Source organism: Bicyclus anynana, chromosome 10 (assembly GCF_947172395.1).
Source record: "Bicyclus anynana chromosome 10, ilBicAnyn1.1, whole genome shotgun sequence".
Lineage (NCBI taxonomy): Eukaryota > Metazoa > Arthropoda > Insecta > Lepidoptera > Nymphalidae > Bicyclus > Bicyclus anynana.
In genome coordinates, this window is record NC_069092.1 from 2057055 (window position 1) to 2080070 (window position 23016).

Here is a 23016-nt window from a genome sequence, read left to right on the forward strand (position 1 = left end):
TAAATATTTTGAAGAGTTGGTAACACTGTTTCTCGCTTAAAAAAAAATCAGTTTGACATTTACCGTTCGTTGATGAGGTGGTGCCGAATTATTTTCAATGTTTATACGCCGGCAAATAACGAAATAAGTTCAATTATTCGGTTTAAAGTGATGTTAAAGATGATTTCTGTTTGAACGTAATACTAATGTGTGAAAATCACAGCTCCGGGTGAGTTTTTACCTAAGTGCAAAGTAAAAACATGTAAGGTGACGCGGGAACTTTGTTGTAGATGTTGCGAATACAATTCTTGTTCCAAAATGGATACTAATGCGAACAAGGATTGGAAGAAGAAATTGGGCTTCCCAATTAATTACGATTCAGGCCAGAGTTCCGAGGAGGACTTGTGAGTTGCAACTTTTTTATTTACACTTGCGTAGTTTGATGAGGAGGTTAACACGAGTCCGATTAGGTGAAGGCCATACGATTTGAATTTAATCTGCGACAGATAAAAAAACACTTAAAAGTTAATAGGTAGGTACATAAACTAAAATAATATTACACAATTGTTGTTCCATTTTCAAATTCTGCCTAAGATTGTTTGAAAATGGAACCAACCAAGCATAATATTATGCTGCTTCAATGTGGGTTAGTCTTAGTGGACTTTGACTACCTATGTATAAAGGGTACTCCCACAGCATACAAGCAGCAGCTTTGGATATAAGTTCTAATATAGAACTTGCTCCAGTTCTAGAGGGGCCAGGTCTTAAAGCAAGGTTATAGAGAGATTTTGCTGGTAATCCTCTCACTCCTTTTTCTACCGCCTACAGACTAACCACATAGACCTTATTCTTCTTTCCTGGGCCTTTTCCGCACTTGGCCATTTGTGGTTGGCCGTTGGACGTAATCAACCTTTCGTAAGGTTGTAATATTTATTAATTCGTAATTATGTAAAAATACCAAATATTTTATACCAGCCCCAACCAGGACTAAAACCCAAGATCTCAAAATCCATGACAACTGGACCAAAGAGGAAACTATAAGAAGAAGAAATACTATATTGCACACAAAAATGCAGAAATAAATAAAAAACATTACAAATGAATAATTTAAACTAAGAATTAGCATATAAAGGTGGCCTTATTGCTATAAGCACACTCTTGAAATATGATATCTCCTGATTTGCACATGATTAATCTCTAAATGAGATTAGCTTGGGCAAAATAAAAAAAAGAAAAAACTATTCAACCAGGAGCAATATCTGTATTATACATTGTAATGTCATACCACGGCAGACTATACAGACTGATAGCGTCGCATACTCTCTGAGGTCTAAGGATGTAAACCTACCAACTTCTCAACAATGCGCTAATAAATAATTTTTATAATTTCTTAGGTCAAAAAAACTCAACATTGCGACAACTCAAACCCAGGACCTCATCATGTTAAGCCATATAAAATATATTTTTCTGCCAATCCAATCAAAATTAATTTATTTCTAGTATACTTAGTTTACAATCGCTTTGGAAACATCAAGATTGTCTATTTGTCTCTGCCATTGGTTTGGAAGGCAAGTTCTTCTGAGAAGAATTAGCAAAAAACTCAACAGTTGCTCTTTTAAAAAATCATATTACAATCCTTAGTACAAACAGCCTATACTCTGAAAATTAAATGCCTATTGCACAGATAAAGCTGGATTAGTGTATTAGGTAATAAAGATTACTGATAGTGGAGTGTGGTACTGAAGTGTTTGCATTGCATACATTAATGGGCGTTCTAGAGTGACTAAGTGATGCTATGATCATAAATCTCCATTATCATATGACCTTGGTATCTTTATCAGCCTATTTTAATTCCCCACTTCAGGGTTAAGTCTCCCCCCTTATAACTTAGACCCACCATTCTGCTCCAATATGGGTTGGTGGTTGATAACATCGAGGGCCAATGGCTAGATGTACTCTCTGAGTCAAAGTTGTACAGCCACCAACTTTCCAACTCTATATTAATTATACTCTACTAATACTCTATAGGACGTGACGTGATAGCCCAGTGGATATGACCTCTGCCTCCGACTCCGGAGGGCGTAGGTTCGATTCCGGCCAGGGGCATGCACTTCCAACTTTTCAGTTGTGTGCATTTTAAGAAATTAAATATCACGTTTCTCAAACGGTGAAGGAGAACATCGCGAGGAAACCTGCACATCAGATAATTTTCTTAATTCTCTGCGTGTGTGAAGTCTGCCAATCCGCATTGGGCCAGCGTGGTGGACTATTGGCCTAACCCCTCTCATTCTGAAAGGAGACTCGAGCTCAGCAGTGAGCCGAATATGGGTTGATATTAGAATACTCTATACTAATATTGTTTGTTGGTAAATAGTGCACATGGAGTATGGCTTTACTCCATGTGCACTGTTTACCAACAAACAAATTGGAAATGACGGTACTCAAAGGTAGAGACGAATATCTTAGCATTTCATGGATTGCCGGGTGCCGTGTCCATTGCGTAGTAGAGAGAAGAACTCCGAGCAGAGTCCTGAACTTGTGACTCCAGAATGTAGGGTTAAGGAATTCCGTGACGATCAATAAACACTCTCCGTTCTCTGCTCGTGTTGTTCTCCCTGCCTGGCCAAATTCGGTAAGATCCTATTAGAGCAGCTTTGGATACTCGTTCTAATATAGAACTAGCTGCACTTCTAGAGAGGCCAAGGTCTTTAAGCAAGTTATAGAGAGATTTTGCTGGTAATCCTCTCGCACCTACTTCTACGGTGTACAGACAAACAACTACCTATTATAACAATAATCAACATTTCACATGACGGTAATATCGTGAGCAAGGTCTGTATTTTGATTAATATATTTATTTTTATAGGGATGCCCCTGTTGATTATAGTAACACGACCTTGTCAGACAATAGCGATTGTGACTGCAATATCTAATTAGTAACACTAAACGCAGACATCAGGAAACAAATGGTGGTCATTCTTACACTTCTGTGTGCTTTGTATTTGGGCTCCTTTGTTTTATCTATAACTTGCAGACGCCTCGCGGTTTCACCCGAGTAGTTCCCGTTCCCGTTAGAATACGGAGATAAATATAGCCTATGACACTCACAAATAACGTGGTTTACTAGTGGTAAAAGAATTTTTGAAAACTTCATAATAATCATCAATTTTCAATATACAAAGTATTGACAAATAATTAAATGCTTGTAATAAATAAGACAGGGGTTAGAATATTCATGTACTATTACTATCGCTGGCTCGGAGTAGTAAAGAAAAATACGAGTGTGCTTTACACACAGACACAGCTGAAGTAGAACTTCTCTAGCTCCATCTATAATAATATATGAGAGGGACAGAGAAAGGAAATGTCCATTCAACTCACCCGATCACAGGTTTTGTAACGCTCGCGTCACGCGTCCTCCAGCTTACTCCACAAGTCAAGCGTGCATAAAGAAGTTTATTAAAAACTAGCCGACGTCCGCGACTTCGTCCGCGTGAAACTCGATGTAAATTTTCAACTACCCCCTACCTACCCTACTCCTAGCCTACCCTTACCCCTACCCTACTCCTACCTACCCCTACCTACTTTTCTGGTTGATTTTTTACACCTTGTGTCCGAAAAACTCAAATATCTTACGGAACCCTATTTTTTCCAAAATAAAATTTAGCCTATGTTACTTGTGGATAATGTAGCTTTCGAATGGTGAAAGAATTTTACCAGTAGTTTTTGAGCCTATTCATTACAATCAAAAAAACATACAAACAAAGTTTTCCTCTTTATAATATTAGTATAGAAAAGTTTGTCGGTAAACTTTGGATTACAAGTACACTGATGACATTTTAATAAGTTAAGCACGTTTATTATTCCAATAAGGTGTAGGTCTTGAGGTCGAGCAACGCACCGTCGTCGCACCAGTTCTGCTTAATGAACTTCACCTTGAGCGGGTGTATGCTAATGGACGTGAACTTGTGTGTTTAACTATACAATTCACTTGTATAATCTATGTCTATACTTCTATCTATCTATATATATAAAAATGAATTGCTGTTCGTCAGTCTCGCTAAAACTCGAGAACGGCTTAACGGGATTTATCTTATCTTGGTCTTGAAATGTTCGTGGAGGTGTAGGGAAGGTTTAAAAGGTGAGAAAAAATCAAATAATTTCCGGAAAAAGCCTAAAAACTGCCCTTTTCTATTTCCCATACAAACGTTTAAGAGTCAAGCGGTAGGGGTAGGGTAGGGGTAGAGGTATAGAAGAGTAGAGTAGGGATAGAGAATAAGTGCACTTATGTCAAAACGAAGCTTGACCGGGTCCGCTAGTACTAATATATAAAGCTCAGGAACTACGAAAAGGAAAGAATTTTTTAAATCGGACCGATTTGAAAAATTCTTTCAGTGTTAGATAACCCATTTTTGTCGACGAAGGCTATAGGCTGTATGTTATCCCCGTTTTTCTAGGGGGACGGGAACCACACGGGTAAAACCGCGAGGCGTCTACTAGTCATTCTACTTTCTTTACAATTTAGCCTTTGACTACACTCTTCGATGGTAAGTGATGATGCAGTCTGTGATGGAAGCGGGCTAACTTGTTAGGAGGAGGATGAAAATCCACACCCCTTTCGGTTTCTACACGACATCGTATACCGGAATGCTAAATCGCTTGACGGTACGTCTTTGCCGGTAGGGTGGTAACTAGCCACGGCCGAAGCCTCCCACTAGCTAAAAACTAACTGTACAACTATACAATTGTACAGTTTAACAATTGTATAGTTAAACTCACAGTTTAACAATTGTGTGTTTAACTATACAATTCACTTGGATAAAATATAACAAACTAGCTGACGCCGCGCGGTTTCAACCGCGTGGTTCCCGTTCCCGTAGGAATACGGGGATTATATATAGTCTATAGCCTTCCTCGATAAATTGGCTATCTAACACTGAAAGAATTTTCCAAATCGCACCAGTAGTTCGTGAGATCAGCGCTATCAAGAAAACAAACTCTTCAGATTTATAATATTACTTAGTATAGATCTATGTAGGCGTTTTGTTTAGTGATTAACAATCATTCATTACAATCTTCATTACAAACAAACACACACACCCACAACACACAAACAAACAACTTTTTTCTTCTTTATAATATTAGTAATTAGTAATTATAGTTCTTAAGCAGATCCCCTCATTTATTATTCGATCGCTCAGAGATGCCTCTTACCAACTCCCTGCAACTCGCTCAATATAGTTGTTAGCTTTTAGCGACATTTGTTCTGTGGTCTACCTAGTGGAGGGTCAACACACTGCGCTTTCCGAAGCGGATTATTCAGGCACCTTAGGACTCTCTCGCGTCTCTTCTCATTGCTTATTTCGATAGCATAGCCAGCATAGCTCGCTTCATCGCTTCTGAGTCTTCTTTAGAGGCCAGTTAGCGACAATTACATCACTCAATAGGAATGTATAAAAGTATTTCATACACCCGATGTTCGCACGATAAACGTCACAATTTTACTAAAATTTCCTATATTATCTTATCTCTTTGTCTTTCAAGGAAATCGACCGTTATCAGTTATCAATATAAACAAATATTCGTGCTATGAATGTGCAGGTGTCTTAAATTAAATTTGAATGGATTTCTAAGAATACATTATTTAAATGTAATTTTTTTAAGGAAAATTGATAAAATCAAATTTGTCGTATGTGAGTCACTTATTACCCTAAGTTCATACGAAATGGCATTATAATATAGTAAAATCAGCTGGTAGATATGATTGGAAAGTTTTCCGGGAGTTTTGAAAATCGGTATATCTTTACTAAAGTGTTTTTCAGAAAGCATGGGTACGGTGACAGTCCCCTGAATGACATTCATAATACGTACTATTATCGTGAATCGCAGCAAACTTTCAAGAATGAAACGAACTTTCACCCGCACCATCCTACATGAAACGAACTGTAATAGGTATTATATGTTTAACAGGTAATGTTTGCGATGTTGTAGGGGGATCTCTGGATCTACTAAACCGATTTTAAAATGTCTTTTACCAATAGAAAGTCACGTTGTTTGTGAGTGTCATAGGCCATACGCCATTTTATCACCATACTAGCTGACGCGGCGCGGTTTCACCCGCGTAGTTTGCGTTCGTGTAGGAATACGGGGATAATATATAGCCTATAACCTTCCTCGATAAATGGGCTAACTAACACTAAAAGAATTTTTCAAATCTGACCAGTAGTTCTTGAGATTAGCGCGTTCAATCAAACAAACAAACAAACTCTTCCGCTTTATAATATTAGTATAGATTACCACCGGAACGGGAATTCTGCGTTTGAAATCGAAGGGCTATAATTTATTAGAACTTGAGGTGCTATTTTCGATTTTTCAATTTGCCACTTAAAAAGTTGCGCCTAAAATCAGTTATAATTACCGTGTCATTCCTGATTTGGACCGATTATACTTACAGTCTGACCTCCAAAATATCATTTTAATAATCTTGCATCTTTATAATAATAAGAAGTGTAGATAATACATAGTTCAGAGGGCCTAGTGGCAGTTTGATACTGTTACCGTCACGTAACGTAAACGCGAATTTCTAAGGAATTGAAACAGCGCCATCTAGTGGCCCTACTGCATAACTGTTTCAATTCCATATAAATTTGCGTACACGTCAACGTGATAGTAACAGTATGAAAACATTGAAAACTCCCACTAGGCACACAGTGTAGTGTGTTGGTATGCCAAAAAAAAACTTATATCGTGACAACTGCACGCTGTTCACTTGTTTATGTACTTGTCTGCGGATTTCAAGGTCAATAAGGTATCGAAGATTCGTCTCAGTTGTAGAAGTGAGGGGATTTCCCATTACAATTAATTTTACTCATTATTTTTTAACCGACTTCAAAAAGGAGGAGGTTCTCAATTAGGTCGGTATTTTTTTTGTTGTCTTAATTTAAGCCATTTCTGATAGGACCACATGAAACAACACTGTCTGAAAAATCTAAATCTATAAGATATTCTCACATGGCTTGAATTAATACATCACCGGCTTAGCACCGCCTTCATACTGATCAGCAGGTAGAACATATTATGATGTTATTTTTCGCTTTTTAGTTTAGTGGGTACGTTTTTAGGTTTTGTAGTCGGTTGTATTTTTTTTATTAAAATTTTTAAAGATGTATTTTACTTGTTACAGTGACACAAAGGATGTGGTGATGCGACACTCGCGTCACTCCTCAGGGTATTACTTGGAGGAGAACGGAGACGGCTCCATGGCGGACCAGCTCGGCACCACGCCGCCCAGAACACGCATTAGAGACAAGGAGAGACGGAGGTATGGCTTTTCAGGTTAACACGTTCGCTGCTGTACTTTCTTCTGGTGCGGTACGAGGTTTTTTGACCCCATACCTACTAGATCTTTGTGGTGTGGTGCGAGGTCCCATCGACAGCTTAACCCTTGAATAAGCTAGACGTACGAGGTCAATTGACCTCGTACCGTAGCGAACGTATTAAACAAAAAATAGTTATTTATGCAACTCTGATGTAATGACATTGTAACACGAGTGTTTTTGTAGGTTGATTTGTTCAATACTAATAGAGTGCTACAATCGCTAATTACGTGCAGTGGCATACAATACTTATTTACGACCATGATGAAATAAATTAAAGAATTAACAAAACTTGGTAAAAAATATTATTGGCGTTGGGCATGGATGGTCTCCTCGATTTTTGTATAGGCGTGGCCTCCTAGATTTAATAAGGAAGTCTGAATTTTTGTAGGCAATGACATGGACAATGGGAGAATCGGCACCAATGTATGAAAACTATACCTAGGCGTATAGATTATTATTTTTTTTATTCTTTACAAGTTAGCCCTTGACCACAATCTCACCTGATGGTAAGTGATGATGTTATCTAAGATGGAAGCGGACTAACTTGTTAGGAGGAGAATGAAAATCCACTCCTTTCGATTTCTACACGACATCGTACCGGAACGCTAAATCGCTTGGCGGTACGTCTTTGTCGGTAGGGTGGTAACTAGCCACGGCTGAAGCCTCCCACTAGCTAGACTTGGACCAATTAAGAAAATAATAAACGGCCCAGCCGGGGATCGAACCCAGGACCTCCATCATTAAATCCACCGCGCATACCACTGCGCCACGGAGGCCGTCAAATATAGGATATAAAATGTAGTGGGATAGATATAATAAGGACACTATTTTACGTTACATCGTTATTTCGGTAAGATTGTTTTTGGGGTTTATCGTAATAATGTACTTAAATCTAGTTTTTTTTTATTCTTTACAAGTTAGCCCTTGACCACAATCTCACCTGATGGTAAGTGATGATGTAGTCTTAGATGGAAGCGGGCTAAATGCCAATTGTCCTTTTCACAGAGGTTTTACGTGGTTGGTCAGCACGAGACTTGGATTAAGGATTGACGAATTTATCTCTACGGTAACACCTAGTCTAAACATTAGGTACTCCATGACAGTTAGATAAAATCTACATTAACGCTAACGTTGCGAGCACTCATGTGATGCGATAAAAGTAACTCAGCAATATGTAATCGATTGTAGTGTAATAACTAATAGTAAACTAAACGAGGTAACAATGAACGCCGCGGAGCGCAAGGTCGTAATAATAGAGTACTGAAAATACTGTTTTATCATCCGTCTATTTTTGTACAGATGATGCCGATCGGTTTAAGGCTGTGACCACACTACACGCTTGATCACAACGCCGATTGTAGAAGTCGCCCCTAAAAATGTCCTTTACGATCCTGACTATGACAAAACAACCAACAACGCTTCCGACGAGATAATCTCGTGAATATAGATGAAATTCATCTAATGGCGGCACAACCGGAAATACCGCTATCTCTTCTATCTTTCTAGCTTTGGTACTAAAGAGATGGGACTGCGACAGTTTCGACCCCATTGGACGAAATTTTGTTTTTATTTCGCTTCACTATAGTACGATTATTAATGATTGACTGTCTGTCACTGAAATAGTCATTTTACTGACTGCAATTAATAATCCTACATACGATTAATCTTAGCACTTAGACAATTGCACTTGTCATTTTACTGAGTGGAAATAATAATCGTACTATAGTCGCATAATGGGTCCACCGGAAACACAAACATAAGCTACACAGCGTCTTCGCTGGAGAAGACAAGGCTCCCGATATCTGACGTCACCCGGACGTGGGTTTTTTAACTCTTGATCTCATGGGCACCCGGACTGATACACTCAGACAAAAACACCCTTCCAGAACGGTCACTCTAAGCCTAGGTCCGAGCAGAGGAGACGCCCTTAGAAAGGCTCCATCAGGCTATGCTTCTGTGCTCGCCCAAACGGCACTCGGTACTTACACAATCAGAAAAAAAAACATGACGTAAACTTATAGACCTAGGGTCCAGGAAAAGGAGGACTATATTTATTCATGACAATATTGCTCAAACTTATCAATGCAGAGAACCATGGTGATAGAGAGACAGACTTTGGTGCATCAGAAAAAAAATATTTATGACACCTAAATTTTTTTTTAGGTAAGTGGTAACCTTGTCGGATAATTTTCGTTGGTTGCCGCAAAAAGTCTTAAAACATCCGAGAGTGGACCGATATTGAGTGTCGCATATATTTCGCCACGAAAAAGATAAAGAAGTCTAATACGATACTGACCGCTAACCTTCGCTAGTCGGAGAGGCGCTAGAAGAAGAAGAAGAATATTTGTTTCGCCCTGAGTCCACCAATCCGCACATCGTGGTGGTTCGAATATCCCTCTAGTAGTGAGCCATGGAAATAGGCTGATAATGATGATGATCATAAATGCCATAGTTTTAAGACCGAAACACAAATGTTTGGCGGTAGAAACAAAAATAGCGTTAGGGTATTTCCTCGCATTAGTACTATTACATAGAGCCTAAAACTTGAAAAAAAATTAAAATCGTTCTGCATCTGATAGTACGTCTGGTGCCTAAATAAATTTCAAATATATTGTGTTGTTTATCGCGATTTGATTTTTTCGCGGAAAGTATAAAAATTATATTAATATTCAGAGTATCATGAAATTCTGAAAAGTAATGCCTATGAATACGCAAATTTATTTCTATACTATACTCTCGTCTTGAATACACGTCGCGTCGTCACTTATACGATTTAATCTTTCTTATTACATTCGATTACAATATAAAAAACAAAATAAAAATATTGAAAAACCCACGACCTTAAAACTTAATTGAAAAGGATAACCGACAAGACAGAGAGAATATCCGTCTGAAATTGATTAACCAAAGATTTGCAGTTTTGTACAATTTGAACACTACGTTTTTTTTAAAGAATATTTGCCATATCTTTTAAATATGACCAATATTCCCAATCCCCTGCAACTAGTCGGGAAAGACTGTATTAGGAGTGGGTACGACCATAGACCAACGAGACGGCAATCGAACCACCACTCTTTGATGAGCTATAGAGGCTAGACTTATATTGTACCAAACGAGTAAGTCCGTGTGTGAATAGTTAATATTATTAATGACATACACAATTTGAGAAGGCCTTAATAGGGCACATCAATAGCTCTATTGTGGGCTCATCAAATTGCGTATGTTTGGGAAACTCAAAAGAACACTCTTTTTAAAAGGCAGGTACTTTTTATTATCTCTATAAACGTACAGTCTCGTCTCGTACATGTTTGCACTGTGACGAGTCACAGACGGATATCAGTACAACTGATAACGTTATCAGCTCGCAGGCTGAGAGGACGCCTATCTAATTGCCCCATGAGTGCATACAATTACCGGCACTCCACTGTATAATTGTGATGGGGGATGTGTTGCGAATAGATTGTAGCAGAATGGCTAATTAGTACACTTTTAAGCATGGAAACCGAACTAGGGTGGCCAGGCGTCAGGATAAACCTAAATGGAATGAACTGTAATTTTTTTGATAACCCTAAAATAAGTTTTAATAACACTGCGTTTTTTAGTCGATCCCCCACCAGGTGGACTAACATCAAGCGAGGCGCTGAATGTAGGCGGCTCTGAATGTTTAGAAGTCCCAACCTACAAAAGGCCTATGTCCTGCAGTGGACGTCCATCATTTATATGATTGATTTGAGCCTGTTTGAGTTCTCGTCTTGGCGTCAGGATGTAGGTATTTTGGGTTACTGACTTGAAAAGATGAAGCCTTAATAACTCAACGATTTAGGGGCCGGTCTCCCAGAAGAAGTCATGAGTTCTATCGACTGATTAGGTGGTGCCGGTCGACTATATTGACTGATTGCCACGTCCAAAGCCTGTCCCAGATCCGCCCTGACAAAACGTCAACCAATGGCGATAAAGTAGTCACAGTATTTTGTTCCAAGGCAACGAAAGAGATAGCGATATTTCCAGTTGCGGTGTTATTGGTTGATGTCTATTTCTCTTTACGATATACGTCCTATGATCGCATGTTACCTACAGGTAGGAGCCCCTTATGCGCTCTCTGTCTTTTATTTCCCATCATCATAAAAGTGAGAGTGCTTACTAAATCCGGGGTCCACTCTGGTCCCTGAGGTATTTGGAGTCAGCTAGCTCGTTTTCGGAGAAAAGATTTTCGTGTTTAAAGGTAAGGTTTTGAATATATTTCGAATTCTAAAAAATCTTTTTCTCTTTCAGGAATGTATTCCTGGAATCCGGATCCAATCTGCAGAAGATGCTGGTGGAGGGTTCCAAACTGGATGACGTGCCTGCGCCGCCCCCAAGTGAGATTTCTTTTTTATTGAACGACGAGGTAACTGTTGATTGGTATCTCATTTGATGCTAAGTGAAGATGCTCGGCTGTCCCATTTCAAAATCTAGTAAGGGACATTTTTTTCAAAAATGGTTTTATTGCATAATCTTGCTAATCTAGTGAGTCCCCACTATCTCTAAAAACACCAGCAGCGAAAGATCAATAATACCAGATATATTTAAGTATCAATACCTAGTATGGCACATCATTAACCGCGTTGAACCATGTAAAAACTTAGTAAGTCACTTTAACCATTTCAAAACCTAGTAAGTATCAGAGACTTACTAGGTTTTTGTATGGTCGATGCACCTTACTAGATTTTTAAAACGGTCGAACTCGCAAAAAGATATAGAACCCCACCAAGAGTTAGACTATTTAATGAAAAAGTTTTACTACACAGGCTTATATGCGTAATGTACTTGGAAGTGGTGTAAAAGGTTATTGTACTTATAGACCTAACTGGTTTCTACGCGGTACTATACGGAACACTAAAACATACTCGTACTACTGTGCCATGCCAATAATTAAAGTATAATATTTACATAGTATAAGGCCATTCTCCTTATCTGTCTGTTTATTTGCTAACCGCTAAACCTTTATCTTTGTGATTAGCCTGCGACTTCGTCCGCGTGATTCTGATATTTTTCTGGGGCTCTCATTATGAAATTGTAAATTTCGAAAAATTCTGTCTTAGCTGTCATTATATCAGTGTGCCAAATTTTAGCAATCCGTTCAGTGGTTTGAGCTGTGAGTTGATTGTAGTGCAGACAGTACCGGCTGACTTTCATTTATATTAATTTAATTTTGATTAAAAAAATAAATAAAATAAGTTGTACTTGTGCAAATCAGGGAGTCGCTATTATAGAAAGATAAATATTTTTCATTCTTTCTTTCGAAAGATCAATGGCATTCCATGGATTATTATTATTATAGTGTGACAGAGAAAAACTTCGAGCAGACCTTGGTAATCATACCTTGGTACCACGTGTGTACACGGGGCACAAGTTCCTAAGGAGCTCCTTTATGACATTTCAATCCTCTTCTAATGTTACCAAAAAAGCGCGAGCAGATCCTTGTTCTCCCTGTGCAACCAAACTTGGTAGAATTTTTCCTTGAGAAGCGTCGGATAACCGTTCTAATTCCGAAGTTGTTGCAGTTCTAGAGATAGTTATAATATTAGTAGTAATGAAACGAATTGTTGTATTTAGCACGGCCCATCAGAAGACGATCGGAGCGGAAGCTCAACATATCCAAGGAGCGCGACTGGAAGGACAGCCAGAGGGAGCCCAGAGCTGATTCTCTTCCCTCGCCCAGTCCTCAGCCTGCAGTACCCACGCTTGTAAGTTTCTTACTTTATGTTTTTTTTACTAATAACAATCCAATGTAATAAGAGAATGTTGAAATATAAAAGATGTGGTGACTAAAATCAGGTATGCTTTGGTGGTTTGGGCCCTTAATGAATCAAATGAGACAAACAAAAGGCATAAAGCGAGGTTGAATGGAAATGTTAAAAGGGAAAAGGCCAAAGCGAGCATTGCTAAACCAAATACTGGACACTCCAAAGGCCAGGTCAAGAGCACTCTAAACTAATGAACATGTATGAAAGGATTGATGAGAATGGAAGAAGCAAGCAAAGAAGGGATATAAGTGGAAGGGCGTGGTGTCTTTCTAATTGAATTAGAATTCAATTCATCTACAAGAAAGAGGCGTGATGTTGATATGTCCAAGCAATCCGCCTGCGTTGCAACTTGGACCTATTTTTTTCAATGACTAGTTAGCGCTTGGTTGCGACCTCACGCGAGTAATGATGCAGCATCTTGATATGCTGATATGATATCTATAGATATCTGGTGTGCCTCTTCCACCGACTTCTGACGCATATAAACTAACCACATTGTTGTAGTTAGGGTATCTATTAGGTCAATATATTTTTTTCATTGAAGGCTAATTAAATAATTAAAATTATATTATTTGTTAGGTGGAGTCGTGCAGTCGCTTCATGTCCCTCAGCTCTCGTCTGAAGTGCCAGGCGGCGTGCGAGGACGTGCAGCAGCGAGGAGACGAGGACGAGCTGCCCGCCAGCAGGGTCAACTTCCACAACACTTTCAGCATGCTCATCAATATGGGCAACATTGAGAAAGGGTGCAAACGCACGGTGAGTATTCAATGACCATTCATTACATACTCGATGGATAGTGATGAATTTACTCTGCTTATTGGTTGGATACAGGCCTTATAGAAACTCCTCAACAAAATGGTCCAGAAGGGGAAATCCTTATGGACAGACACCTCAGTGAGCTTAGTTAGTGCTAGGCTTTTGCCAGCTAAAATTTTCCTGTCGCTCTGTTGTCCGTATACCCGCCTTGTAAACGCTGTAAAAAATACGTTATTTTGATTTTCTTACAAGAAAAATCTTAATAGCACAGCCTGGAGGTGGAAAGATGGCGGTGTTGGCACACCCCCGTGCCTAGGAGAGTATGTAAAGGGGTCGATCCAGCGCCACCTTAACTAAAGGCGATCTGTGACACTTTTAATTTCCTCAGTCTACCTAGTGGGCAACACTGTACTTGGCTTAGTACATTTTGGGAGCCCAACGGTTCATTGGGTCTTCCAACTGTGTACCGTGTGTGTGTGTAATTGTTTACCCTACATTAAATACATTTCATATGCAGTTCCTTTCATTTTGAAGGAGTTCAGTGACTGGTGAGTGGAAACAGAGATTGGTTTGTCCAAAGGATTTTTCGGACACTCGAAATTAATATAAACTAAAATATATCGACATCAATTAGTAAAAGCTAAGTTTTAAATTTCCCAAACGTAATTAACGCTGTCTTCCATTTTGTGACGTCACTAACACACTTGATGACTGTCATGGCCGACAGGCGTTTTGGCTCGTATTGTCAAAAACACATTTAAAAACTAAAATTTTAAAACTTTATGAAACATTTAACAATACTTCTGTTGTTCGTTCAGATAAGTCGCGAGGAGCAGGTGTGGCAGAATGAGCTCAAAGACCTGATATGGTTGGAGCTGAAAGCCAAGCTGGCGGGGCGGACCCTCGGACAGCAGGACGAGTTCCTGTGCTCCCAGCGCAGCATGATCCCCTCCATCATGCAGAGGATCCATGAGTATAAGTAAGTGCCTTTGAAACATGAAGAGCTTCATCATCATCATCCTCCTCACCATCCTCATCACTGGTTTGATGCATCAATCCATCTGGGAATTCTGTTGTAGGGCCGCAATTTCGCCTTCCCAACGTCCATTTTACTGCTAAATCCAAAAGCAAGGTGTCTTAAAAATCAATCATATTGCAATTTGTATTCTAGGTTCGAAAATCCAGATCCTTGTAGAAATCGGACACGACTGCTGGCTCCCATTGATGGATCAAGTGAAGATCTTTCCCACCCACTAGAAGAATATAATCCAGATCAAAATGGCGAAGGTAAGCGTGCAGATTTATTTATTTAAATATTTTGTTTGTTTTAAATATTGTGTATAAAAACCGTTTTAGAACCAATGAAATATTGAGATTGTTGGCCCATGGCCTCATATAACACTCTTTGGTCATTAGAAAGAGCTGGACACAAAGAGTTCGTATCTTTCATCTCTTGTTCTTTAAGTCCATCCATACCTAGTGGTGCAATGGCTGAAAGTAATTTCTTCCAGAATTGTCTGCTGCGTTTTTAAACGCAATTCAGGACAGATCGGTAGCCTTCACATCTGCTTCTATGGACTGTTTCCGAGTAGCCTTTGGCCTGCCACGCCTTCGCTTGCCTTATCCAGGTCATCACTTGAAGGACATCAAGCGAGTAGCAGGGATTCGCTGGATGCAGACGGCTCAGGATCTTGATGGTTCGAAGTCCCTACAAAAGGCTGCCTTGTCCTGCAGTGGACGTCCATCGGCTGATATGATGATGATTAGTATCATCATCAAATAACTATGAATCTTTTGCAGATTATCTCTTCGGTTGTGTATCATTCGACTGCGAGCGCTGCACTACCGCAGTCGGTATCGCCATGAAACAAGTGGCCGAGTTGCTGGAAGCGTACGAGGCGGTGATAGCTCTGTACCCGTCCAGCATCGCGGCCGCGGCCGAGCACCCCGAGCTCTTCTCCGACAGGACTGTGAACAGACTGAAAGTGAGTAGAGTTCAGTACTGCCGTAGTGCTGTTATCGCTATGAAACAAGTGACCGAGTCGCTGGGCGTGTTTGAGGCGGCGGTAGCGCTGACCCCAACATATGGTCCTTCGAGCCGGTTTACCCCGAGCTCTTCTCCGACAGAACTATGAACAGACTGAGAGTGAGTAGTTTTCAGTACAGTGGTTATCGTCATGAAGCAACGAATGAAGCAAGTGACAGAGTCGCTGGACGTGCACAAAGCGGCGGTAGCGTTGATCCCAATATATGGTCCTTCGAGCCGGATCACACTGAGCTCTTCTTCGACAGAACTATGAACAGGCTGAGAGTGAGTAGAGTTTAGTACTGCCGCAGTGGTTATCGCCGTGAAGCAAGTGGCCGATTTGTTGGATGCGTACGAGGCGGTGATAGCTCTGTACGCGTTCATACTCAAAAGGAGAAGCTCGAATGTCAAAACTTCATAAGCTGCTCCAGCTTTCAATTCAATGCAATTCAAGGAATATAATAATAAAATAAGGTAAGCTAGCGGATCGGATAATATTGCTCTGTATTTCGTTCCATCGCAACTAAAGACAGCAATATTTTCGGTTCGTCAGCTGGTCATCTTGGTACAAGAACTTACGCTAATGGCTTAATATATATACCAGATAACTGTTCTGGACAGGAATTAACAGAGTTAAAGTTTTTTATATGCCATGGAATGCCAATTTCCGTTAAAAAATGTCACCAATAAAGGTAGATAGTCTAGAAGGGAGGTATGTGTGCGAAACTTTAATCTTCATAATATATTGGCAGGCGATGTGTCTGTGGTACAACACGGCACTGCACATGCGTCTGAAGGTGCTGTCCGTCCGTCGCATGCTGCGTACAGTACGCGACAAGAGTCGACGCGGCCTGGAGCACGGCGTCTCCACGGAACCCAGTAGCAGGTCAGTGGTAAATGTTTTCAAAAGTGTAAATGTTAAGAAGTCCGCTTTTAGTCTAACTTCAGTAAATTCTACCTTTTGAACTGGTAATACGAGACATTAAAATCAGACAATCTTGATATTTCAAAAGTATTTACAGTAATCCTGTTTGAAATAAAAAAATTGAGTTGAACATGATGGACAGATGGACTCTCTCTCTGGTAGTTGTGTAGTGTAGGTGGGCACATGGTAAAAGAATAAGGCCTTAACTTGGTTGCTTGACTTGGTAAGATAAAACGGTTCTTTGTTTAGCTTATATATTCAACTCACTGTTTTCATTGTCAACCTTTTATAGAAGTCGTTAATATTGTTTAGTGATATTGATGTGTCGGTATAGAAGGTCATCAACATCCAAAATTTAATTATACCATTCAATCAAATCTGCGTTGTTTTTAATTGGAAAAGTATACATAAGACTGAATTTCAAATAATGCCTAAGTTTCATACATTTTAAAGCTTTGTGCTTCACAGAAAATCTTCAGTCAGCCAACGACCGTGCCAAGTTCGTTTCAACGTTAGCAATAACACAAGCGACTCCAACAACAGTGACTCTAGCGGACAATCCGACAGGAAATCTGATCATTCTGATGATCAGGGGAAAGAATCTGATGTGCAGACCAATGAAGTTATAGACGCAGTAAATAAAGAAGTCATTGAAGGCAGTGAAAGCAGAAATGAAGAAAAACGAGGAGTTGATATTACTGATAGCGGAATTGCCAAAACTGGTGAGTTTTTGCGAATAATGTATGAAGATGTGATCAGGGGCCAAACCACAAGCTCTTAAATCCGTAGCGATTCCATAATGTTTTTAACAATTCATACCCAGAGGGCTATTAAGTTTATTACACGATCGTTTCGTATTGCGATTTTGGAAGGTAACATTATTTACGCCCTTAAATAACCGCCCTTGTACCGCAACGCACTAGAACTGTTTTTGGCGCCTATTCTACTATGCCCAGGCTATGTAAATTATATAACGCACTTAGTCGGTCTATAGATATCCACAAAGACTCACCAAGGAATATGTCCTTGGTGAGTCTTTGTGGACAAGTGGCAGTGGCAAGTTAGTTTTGCTAAATTTGCTAAACTAATTTTTCTTTTTGTTTTTACCAATTCCATTTTATTTTTTGTATTATATAATATAGTATATTCAAATAGTAGTTGTAAAATGTTTCCTTTTCTTGTTACTGTAAAATGTATTATTTTTCTTATGTAAACTGATTTAATGTAATCGTCAATTTATTTTAATATTACGGAAATGTGCATGCCGTGTCTACCTTCATTTGATTGTGCAGAGCCTTGTGTTTGTGTTTTTTTTTAGATTGTATTTGTGTAAATGCTGCGACAGTCACAAATAAAAAAATAAATAAATAGAATGGAAAGATTTTGTAAAAGGTTGTAGTAAGCCCTGTATTCCAATTTTAATTTTTTGTGACATTTTCCTTGAGATAAATCATTGATTTAACCAACTCTGAAATATTTTATCATTGTTGAATAAAAGGTGTTGTTAGTGGGTAAAATTATGCCTCATGAAAAACCGTGCTTTGCCATTCAAACGAAATTCAACCTTTCGGCTTTATAAGTTTGGGAAATCTTTTTTAAAATTTATTTGCAAGATTTCGCTCATAGCACAGACTATAATAACTAAGCAAGCTTGTAAACTTCGTCCACCCTTAGACCTCTTTAATCCTACCCTATCGCAAAATCCCTTCTTAGCGGATACCTACTAACTATAGACTACCTCTTTGCCAAATTTCATCTTTGTACGTCAAGCGGTTTTCAAGATTTCGTGAGGAATGACCTTTAGTATTTATATCTTAAGCTTTTTTAATAAGTTTTATTTCAAACGCGTAACCTAAAACACACACGTTTTTTGTTTTTCTAGAGTGTGCTCTAGGCGACATGACACCCGAGATAGTGGTGTCGGAGACTTACAGCACGAATGACACCACCGTGTCCAGCGAGAGCGGCTACACCTCCGGCGAGCACAGCTACGAGCGCGAGGTGACGCACGACGTGTACGACATCGACCAGTTGCGGGACGTGGCGCAGCTGCGGCTGCTGGGCCGGACCGAGGTGTCTGCGTACCGGTACGTAACCAGTATATTCACTTAACTTCGTTACTGAGTCCTCGATTGCCCAGTACCTGAATGTCCTCCGCGAGCACAGCTACGAGCGCGAAGTGACTCATGATGTGTACTGTACGACATTGACCAGCTGAGGGACGTGGCGCAGCTGCGGCTGCTGGGCCGGACCGAGGTGTCTGCGTACCGGTACGTAACCAGTATTATATTAAGTGAAGTTCATTGTAGGAGTCCTGGTCTGCGTGTAGAGATGCGGAGAATGATAACAGAGGGCAGAGGTGGGAATAGAAATACGCGTATACCTGTCAATTAATGACATAGAGTTTGGCTAATGAAAGTAGAGACTGAAATCTACCGGCAAATTTAAAACCAAATGGAGGCCGTTCCCAAAACAATAGTGAAAATATTTGAATAACTCAAGTTTGATAATTGCAATTTAATTTTTTTTCAATATGTAGTAATGTTTTCACACATAAACGTTTTTATTACAGATTAGTAGATATGTTTTTGAATTTACCGGCCGATTTCAGTCTCTATTTTCATTAGCCAAATTCTAACAATACCATGCGCCTGCCACGCCATGCCGTTAGTTTTAACAGTGAACAGTTGTCAGTCAGCTGACAATGATAAAAAATGATGATCATGAGCATCATTAAAAACCCATGTTCGACTCACCCGTTGTGCACGAGTCTCAGAATTACACGGGTTAGGCAAATATGGACTATTTGCGCTGGTCCAATACAGATTGGCAGACTTCACTCACATAGAGAGTTAAGGAAGTTCTCAGGTATGCAGATTTTGTCATGATGTTTTTCCTTCACCGTTTGAGACACATGATATTTAATTTATTAAAATGCACATAACTGAAAAGTTGGAGATGCACGCCTTAGAACTCACGCCTTCCGAAACGAAGGCAAAGGTCATATCCACTGGGCTATCACGCCTCTGATGAAGAAAATTAATTTTGTTCACAGTGACTATCACTATGAGATGCTGAAGACTCAAGGCGTGCGACGCTGCATGATGTTCATGAACAAGATGTGCAACAAGCTGCTCAACAAGGTCTACCTTACTCTGCTGGAACCGCAGGTATTTCTACATAAATATGTAAACCATCTTATGTTTTATTTTAATAAGGCATGAAATACAAATTAATAATATAGTATCTACGAGGGATGAAACACAGATAAATTTGATAGTATTTGCCAACAGAAAGACAAAAGAGACTAAAGGAGAGGTGGTTGAATTGTGTGATTACGGTTGACTTAAGATAAAAGCTGCTCTAATAGGATCTTACCAAATTTGGATAGGTAGGGAGAACAACACGAGCAGAGAAGGGGAGTGTTGATCGATCGTCAAGGAATTCCTTAACCCTACATCCAGTAGTCACAAGTCCTGGACTTTGCTTGGTGTTTTTCTCCCTACCACGCGATAGACCCGGCACCTGCACGGTGAATCCATGGAATGCTAAGATATTCGCCTCTCTGTTGGTCTACATAAAGTGTCACATCAATTTTAAAGAGTTTAGTTTATTCAAAATTATCATTAATTACGTAGAAAAAAATACCCATCGATATCCTATTAAAAAGTGGATGCACAATCAGCGACCAAAAGACGTTCCTCAATTAAAGCCAAACACAACTTATTGGCACTCAATTCAAGTAGTCGCATTTACAAAATCAATCTTAAACTCAATCCTTAAGGTTGAATTTGCTCTGAATTTAGGATTTTATTGAATATTGGACTATATATAGGTCTGTAAGTATAATTTTCTTAACCAATAATTCTAAAACTGTCAAAGCAAAATTGACCAGTTTTTAAGTGAAATTATCTACATGATTGTGCGTCCTTTTATTATAAGAGGTCAATGTTTTTTGTTTATGTTTCATGTTTAAGCAACTATAATTCAATTTGAAATACAGTAACATTATAATTGTAAATTTTTTGAATTGGTCATAATTTAGTTTCTATGTACTGTGTTATAAGAACATACAAGAAGCGAAGGTGATTTCGAAAATTGATGCTTTGTTTTGTTTTATATGTAGCAAGAAGGCGTGGAAGAAGACGCGCAAGACGTTTTCTACGAAACCAAAGACACGGAACAAAAGACTGATACACATAATAGTTATATCATTAGGAATACTTATGAATTTCGGAGGTAACACCTTTTTACATTAATAAAATTCTCAATTTAAAAATACATTCTGATTATTAATAAGCCAGGCCTTTTAGTTCTGTGTTAGGGAGAAATACAGGACAAGGATAGGTTTTCAACTTGCCTCAAATCATGATCCTCTCAGAATGAGAGTGGTTAGGTCAATAGTCCACCATGCTGGTCCAATGCGGATTGGTAGACTTCACAGATATAGATAATTAAGACAATTCTGAACTGAAAAGTTAGAGATGCATACCCCGGCAAGACAAAGGCCATATCACGGCTCAAATACCTACCAAAAATATTGACCAGCTCTTGGGACTAGAACAGGCTGGATGGACCAGTATAATTTATGACCTTATTTATTTTTAAACTGTGGCCGCGTTAGGTCACAAATTACACTACTTTGAATCCAACTTGTTCTAAACTTGCTTGCCCGAATTCCACCCATCCATATAAGTGATAGTTTTTAAATGTATTTTTTTAGTTGTAACGTAATTGAAACAGATAACATAACATTTTTTGATAGAATATTAGCTATATCTTTTAAATACTCAGATTAACTACATAAGGACCAGTATCGGAATCCATATTCACGAACAAAATTGCCTGTAATTGTTTGAAAAAACGAGCTTAAATTAGGTATAAATCTTATCCTAAACTAGAAGTTGTTGACCGATTTTTATACCATTCAATTACAGAAAAAGGTATTTCTACGGAGCTCTTTAAGCGATCACGATTACAACTATGAAACGTTAATTGTATAGAAACAGTTTTAATAATTGCATTAGATCGTTGATCATATACTTTGTCAGAAAATTAACGTCTATTAAGGCAGGTCCTTATTTAATCAAGTTCAAATATGACTAACATTCCTATTCCCCTATAGTGTATTAGGAGTGGGTACAACAATAGTCCAACGGGGCGGGGATCGAACCACCACCCCTCTGCGATGACTCCGACCGCTTTACCGTTGAACTATTGAGGCTCTAATATCCCCCTCTTTAATATATAGGAGGGAGCGATATGTAACAAAATTGTTTTATGTCTTGACGCGCAAATTAGACCATCTGCTTGATCTATAAACTTTCAGTAAAAAAGTTACTGCAATTCCTTTAGGTACGGTTGCTGGTGTGAAGAGACGTTATCAATGCAGCTACCATCGTATAGGAGTCATTTCCTGCTGCTGACCAGTATTTGTATGGAGGCAGTCCACGACTACCTCTCGCTGAGGATGGAGGGCCGACCGGAGCAACTGTCCTGCCTTACTATCAAACAAGTTAGTCTGTTTCGATTATATTCCCTACAAGCGGTTACACACTGTCACAACGGGCAATGGAGTGGGCAATGGAATTTATGGTTATTTATTATTAAGTTTAATTTCAGTTATTAATTTAGATTATAAGGATTATGTCACACATCGCAGGGTATTGTCCTGGCTGACCTGGTGTACTGGAGATATTGTGATTTGTGGCATAATTTTGAACTAAACTCATTTTTTTTCTTTTCTTTTCTTTCTATGCTCGGAGTATCTCTGTGTGATCGAATAAGGATCTGCAGAAGAACCAAAGTAACAGACATTGATTAACGAGTCGCGAAGCTGAAGTGGAAATGGGCGGGGCACATATTTCGAAGAGTCTATGGTCGTTGGAGTCCCAAATTGCTGGAATGGCGACCCCGCACTAGAAAGCGTAGTGTTGGTCGACTCCCCACCAGGTGGACTGACGACATCAAGCAAGTCGCAGGAATTCGCTGGATGCAGGCGGCTCAGGATTGTGATGTTCTGAAATCCCTACAAAAGCCCTATATCCTGCAGAGGACGTCCATCGGCTGATATGATGATGACGATGATGAGAGCTTAAATGCTATCGTGTATTGTAAATAACAAAAATTTTATTATGCGGTTAATTTTGTTTGTGTTTATTAAAT

The 23016-nt window shown here is 39.2% G+C and overlaps 1 protein-coding gene across 5 annotated transcripts in view; it reads left to right on the plus strand.

Moving 5' to 3' along the window:
• The first annotated feature begins 63 nt into the window (after window positions 1-63).
• LOC112050485 (mitogen-activated protein kinase kinase kinase 4) overlaps window positions 64-23016 on the plus strand; it is a 43851-nt gene continuing 20898 nt past the window's right edge. For 2 of the 5 annotated variants that reach the window (XM_024088756.2, XM_024088767.2), the window contains exons 1-14: window positions 66-383; window positions 7163-7300; window positions 11631-11716; window positions 12954-13084; window positions 13724-13900; window positions 14719-14879; window positions 15072-15187; window positions 15701-15885; window positions 16679-16812; window positions 17320-17573; window positions 18734-18938; window positions 19907-20021; window positions 20978-21090; window positions 22207-22366. In XM_024088756.2, coding sequence (XP_023944524.1) covers window positions 298-383; window positions 7163-7300; window positions 11631-11716; window positions 12954-13084; window positions 13724-13900; window positions 14719-14879; window positions 15072-15187; window positions 15701-15885; window positions 16679-16812; window positions 17320-17573; window positions 18734-18938; window positions 19907-20021; window positions 20978-21090; window positions 22207-22366 — 2061 coding nt within the window. In that variant the 5' untranslated portion in view covers window positions 66-297. Of the gene's footprint in view, window positions 384-6937; window positions 7045-7162; window positions 7301-11630; window positions 11717-12953; window positions 13085-13723; window positions 13901-14718; window positions 14880-15071; window positions 15188-15700; window positions 15886-16678; window positions 16813-17319; window positions 17574-18733; window positions 18939-19906; window positions 20022-20977; window positions 21091-22206; window positions 22367-23016 lie in introns of all 5 variants that reach the window. The other 3 variants (XM_052883822.1, XM_052883823.1, XM_052883821.1) reach the window with 3 other exon arrangements.